This window comes from Pollicipes pollicipes, unplaced genomic scaffold (assembly GCF_011947565.3).
Source record: "Pollicipes pollicipes isolate AB1234 unplaced genomic scaffold, Ppol_2.1 Scaffold_4881;HRSCAF=5763_pilon_pilon_pilon, whole genome shotgun sequence".
In the NCBI taxonomy this organism is placed as follows: Eukaryota; Metazoa; Arthropoda; class Thecostraca; order Pollicipedomorpha; family Pollicipedidae; genus Pollicipes; species Pollicipes pollicipes.
This window is the reverse complement of record NW_023596576.1, coordinates 58,505,426-58,510,166: the sequence shown is the minus strand read 5'-3', so window position 1 is coordinate 58,510,166 and position 4,741 is coordinate 58,505,426. Positions and strand designations below refer to the sequence as shown.

The following is a 4,741-nucleotide window of genomic DNA, read 5'->3' as shown; positions in this document are numbered from 1 at the left end:
ACGCGGCTATTGTCGGTGTCAGCGCTTTACACAGCTGGTGTCAGCGGTTAACGTTGCCGGTGTCCAAAGTCTCAGCGGTTGGCGGGACTAGTGCCAGAGTATCGACGCCTGACACGGATGGTGTCGGCGGTCGACATGGCTAGTGTCAGTGTCAGTGCTTGGGACGGATTGTGTCAGTGTCAGCGGCTGACACACATGGTGTCAACGTCAGTGGCTGACACAGCTAGTGCGCGCGATTGACACGGCTGGTGTCACTGCCAGCGGTTGACACCACTAGCGTGCGCGGTTGACGCGGCTGGTACCAGAGTGTCTGCGGTTGGCACGGCGACGTCAGTGTCAGCGGTTGGCTCGGCTAGTGTCGGTGTCAGCGGTTGGCACGGCAGGTGTCATTGCCAGCGGTTGACACCACTAGTGTACGCGGTTGATACGGCTGGTACCAGAGTGTCTGCGGTTGGCACGGCAGCGTCAGTGTCAGCGGTTGACACGGCTAGTGTCGGTGTCAGCGGTTGGCACGGCAGGTGTCGGTGTCAGCGCGTCCGCGGCTGCTGCGGATGGTTAGGCTGACCTTAGGCGCCGGGCCGGGGGCGGACGGCACGGCCCACGCCTGTCACCGCCGGCATAAAGGCGGGCTGTGCCGGCCAAGGGCCGTCAGTGCCTGCCAGCCCTGTCCCCGGTCCCCGCCGCCATGAAAGTCTGGCTCCTGATCGCACTCGCCATCGGCACCGCGTGTGGTACGTGCTGAGCAGCTGGGCTGGGCCCCGACCTCCGACCACGAGAGGGCGCTGACGTCTCCCAACTATGGAGTACCACAACCGAGCCGTAGAGGCGACGTGGTGGGATATACAAAGATGTCGTGCTTCGTAAGTCATCGCTCACTTCATTTCGGCCGTGCAGTTTTCGATCAGATGCGGATGAAGTCACGTCCACGACAAAAAAGAGCGCACGTGCTACCTCTAAGAACGTTACCGAGGTCAATCTAATCGCGTGAGACCCTGCTATAACAACCAAAGAACGTGTTTGCTCACTCCGGCGTCTTCTCGCTATGTGCACCATCTCTTCGCGTGATGATGCCCATCTCTTTCTGCAGCCGCCCCCAGTGGCATCGGCTTTCCCCCACCGCCGCCTCCTTCACACCCACCAATACCGCCGCCGCCACCGCCGCCGCCACCGCCGCCGCCGCCGTCGTCTGGTGCCAGATCCCAAGTAAATGTCAATGGCGGCGTGCAGACGGACGGAAACGCGCGAGCTGGCGTTAGCGGCGGTACAACCTCGACCGAGAACACGCCCGACCAGAAGACCAGGGCGCACGTGCGCGTCGAACTGACGTCGCAGGAACAGGGCGCCGTCAAGGGCAAGGGCTCCGCCGCCGGTGAGACGGACAAGCTCGTCACACCCAACAGCGAAGAGGCCAGCAGCCAGACGAGAGCCAACACCAAGGTGGTCAGCACCGGCCAGGCCACCGGCAACATCGACGCCAATGGTGACGCCGCCACCATCGGCGGAGTCACCAAGACGGACTCCACGGCGGGCAGCAGCTCGGCCTCCCGCGGCGACGGCGCTGCCAAGGGTCATATCAACTCGGTGGGCTCGGCTGGCGTGGAGGTGCGGCCCGACGGCGTCGCCACGCGCACCGATTCGGCCTCCGACGGCAAGGCCACGTCGACTGGCGGCGCGGGCGGCAGCGTGGCAGGCCGCGGCCGCGCCGCCGCCAACGGCGGCCAGGTCACGGGCGTCAGCGGCAGCCAGGTGGGGCTGGACGTCATCGGCGATGGCGCCGCCGAGGGCTCGGAGGGCGCCTACACCAAGGGCGTTACGGGCGGAGACGGCCTCGCCCAAGGGGCGAAGACTGAGGCCGGCTCCAAGGGGCACGTGGCCACGAGGGGCCCCGGCGCCGGCGCCGCCGGACAGTCCAGGGGCACGAGCCGCGCCGGCGACTCCAAAGGCACGCTGACCACGAAGTCGGGGGCGCAGAACTCGTTGGAGTCGACGAACGACGGCCAAGCCCACGCTGCGGTCCGTTCCGGCGGCGAGTCGGTGCTCGGCCTCGATTCGTTCAGTGGCGACCTTGTGGGCGTCACCAGCGCGCACTCCACCGGGCAACAAGCCTCGGATGGCAGCGCCTCCAGCAAGGCCAACACCCAGGGTCAGGGGGCTAACAAGCGGGGCGGTGGAGGCTCCCTGTCCGACACCGCCTTTAACGGCAACACGGCCGGGCCGGGCAGCATCGCAGGCTCGGTCGTCACAAACGGTGAGCACCGCTTCAAGGCTGAAGGCCTTCCCGTCCGCCCGCCGCTGAAGGATCTGCTCGACCAGGTGCTGCCCAGCGGCGACAACCTAGGCAAGGGGCAGAAGGGCAAGTGCCCAAAGGGACAGTGCCCGAAGGGCAAGTGACCGAAGAGTAACCTTCTGTAAACGAGGGATGGGAGGCCTGTCGAAGGGAGCCAGGCGGCCTTGGGGCGTGCTGTGTATAGGAATATGTGACAAATAAAAAACAGATTGTGCCATTTCCATCACCTGGGTGCAGCCGTCAACAACGCTGTCTGTTGTCTCACACATTGTGTCGGCATGAAAGCGACACTGATGACAATGCTCCAGCATCACAAAGCCTGCGTACACATCGACGAGTATATCCGATCCCCAGAGACAAACCGCCCCTCACTCACCACCGTGCTGCTCGGCACGATGCCGACACGCGAGGAGCTTGTGGGTGGTCAACCGTTTGTGAGCAGATAAGTCCGGGATGCAGTCAGAACAGGCCGGCGTATGTGCAAGTTGGCTACACAGATCTCGACCGTGCTGCTCACTTCTACGTGTGCTGCTTTCTTTAGGATTTGCCCCTTCCAGCCCGATTGCCACCCGGTTGTCCCCGTCGCACTGCTCCGCCCGGTCAACATGCTAGTCAATATGACCCTCCGCCCGGCCAACATGAAGAGCTAAGTGCAACACGAAATCTTCCATCATTCAGCACAAGTCAGAACCTAGATAAGACAGAAGTAGTAGCTTTATTCCTCGGAGAAAAAACAGGGATAAGATCACGTCAGTCTCTATGGAATAAGGCTAATACTTCTGTCCCATCTATGTGAATAATGTTCCTCGCCAATGCACTGAACAACTTACGTAACAAGTCAGAGCCCATGACACGTTGAACCTTGAAAACCCGCGGATACATGGCCCCCGGCGTTTTTGCAGCAACCCCTGAACCGCTTCAGGCAGGTTGTCCAAACTGCCTGCACCCATTTTGAAAATCAACAGGATGCACAGTCGTGACAAGATGACATTGAGATCGATTGGCAGGTTCCAGATGATCTTCAGAAACAAGTTGACCAAATTGGCGCATTTCTGAGAAAACATTCGATTTGGGTAAGGTTAGGCAGGTTATTCGATTTAAGAACTTAGCCGTGACACCAGAAATGAATGCCTGCACCGTGTGTGGTAAGATGAACGTCTCGTGTTGCGTTGTTTTTTCTAGATTTCTGGATCCATCGCCCGAGGTCACGCGATGCGGGCACGTAGCCAAGATTTGTTCAGGGGGTTCAAATGTCACATGTTGTCATATGCAAGTCGGCACGTAGTGAGGATTTCTCTCGCGGGAGGGGGAGCTAGACAAATTTAATTTTTTTTAGTATGCCAAGAACTTGATTTTTAGGAGCTGCCCAGGGGATGGGGACGAACAGACGGGTCCTTCGCAACTGTTACAAAGTTCTGCACATGTCTCATGTTTTTTACATCTAGCATTTATTCCCTTTTAAGATTTTTAAAGATCAGCATGCTCAAATTTTCAGAATGTCGACAACGCCTTACCGGCGTCGGACGGTGCGAGCATTGCAAACGACATTCCCACAATAGGCGACGTAATCGTCTGCCCAGCACTGTCACACTCCTTCATCGTAGACAGTCACGCTGGCCGACACGACTTTCACGTATCCAAGGAATCTGACGCCCTCGTACCATTACATGAACGCAGCTGTTTCTGCAATCGCGGCCGGTAACATTCAGCGGGATTCGACTCGTGGGTCTCATTTGCCTGTGCCGACTTTTGTCGCGGACCGGCGGTCCTGGTCAGCAGCCGTGGCCGTTTTTGTTTTGTTTTGCATTAGTATGTTCCCAACTTTGCGACTTTGCGTGCCCATGCTGCGTGCATGAACTATGCCTAACTCGAAATATCTTCTGTCACCTAAAGCGTTGCATTTCCCCGACGAGGTAGGGAATCTTTACAGCGCGCGGCCATGCGGAATTGACGGCACGCCACAGGTTTTGCATAGCTATTTGGCTGAAGGCCTGCAGAAAAGTGACTCCGTATTTGCGGGCGCTGGAGCGGCGGGGTCAGGGCCTGAGAAACAGCTATGCCCATGCTTAATCCAAACTGGAGTCGCTGCCTCCGCTTGCTGCCCGTCAGTCCTGTCGATGTGCAGTAGTCTGTTCAGCACTGACTGGCAGCAGGTACTTTCCGCGATAAATCGGTGCATGGCGCCGTCATATCTGATATTTTGACGTAACATATGTTTATAAGGTTACAAGTCTTGAATCTGCCTGTCAGGCTGGAGTTCGGTCAGAGCGACAGTTAACGACTTAAAACCCCGAACATGTTTGCGATGTCACGCTGTGAGGCCAGCTCGAGCTGGAGCCCCAGTCGCGCATGCGCGTTCCGCAGTGTTAGTGACGTCTCGCGGGATCGTACTGAGTAGCGACAAACCCCAGGTCAGACAATTTCCGGCGAACTTCATGTGGAAAACATTTTGGT

At 58.6% G+C, this 4,741-nt stretch overlaps 1 protein-coding gene across 1 annotated transcript; it reads left to right on the top strand.

The window, feature by feature from the left end:
* Positions 1–577: 577 nt before the first annotated feature.
* LOC119101031 (putative PE-PGRS family protein PE_PGRS46) lies at positions 578–2,534 on the top strand. Its single transcript, XM_037224278.1, has 2 exons — positions 578–731; positions 1,088–2,534. Exons 1-2 carry the CDS (start codon positions 686–688, stop codon positions 2,389–2,391), a joined length of 1,350 nt encoding a protein of 449 aa, XP_037080173.1. The 5' UTR covers positions 578–685; the 3' UTR covers positions 2,392–2,534.
* Positions 2,535–4,741: the final 2,207 nt, after the last annotated feature.

Excerpts from the sequence above, each read along its gene's own strand:
- LOC119101031 (XM_037224278.1), top strand. The coding sequence starts at position 686 with ATGAAAGTCTGGCTCCTGATCGCACTCGCCATCGGCACCGCGTGTG. Across the intron at positions 732-1,087 it reads CGCCATCGGCACCGCGTGTG|CCGCCCCCAGTGGCATCGGC; the intron begins GTACGTGCTGAG and ends CTCTTTCTGCAG.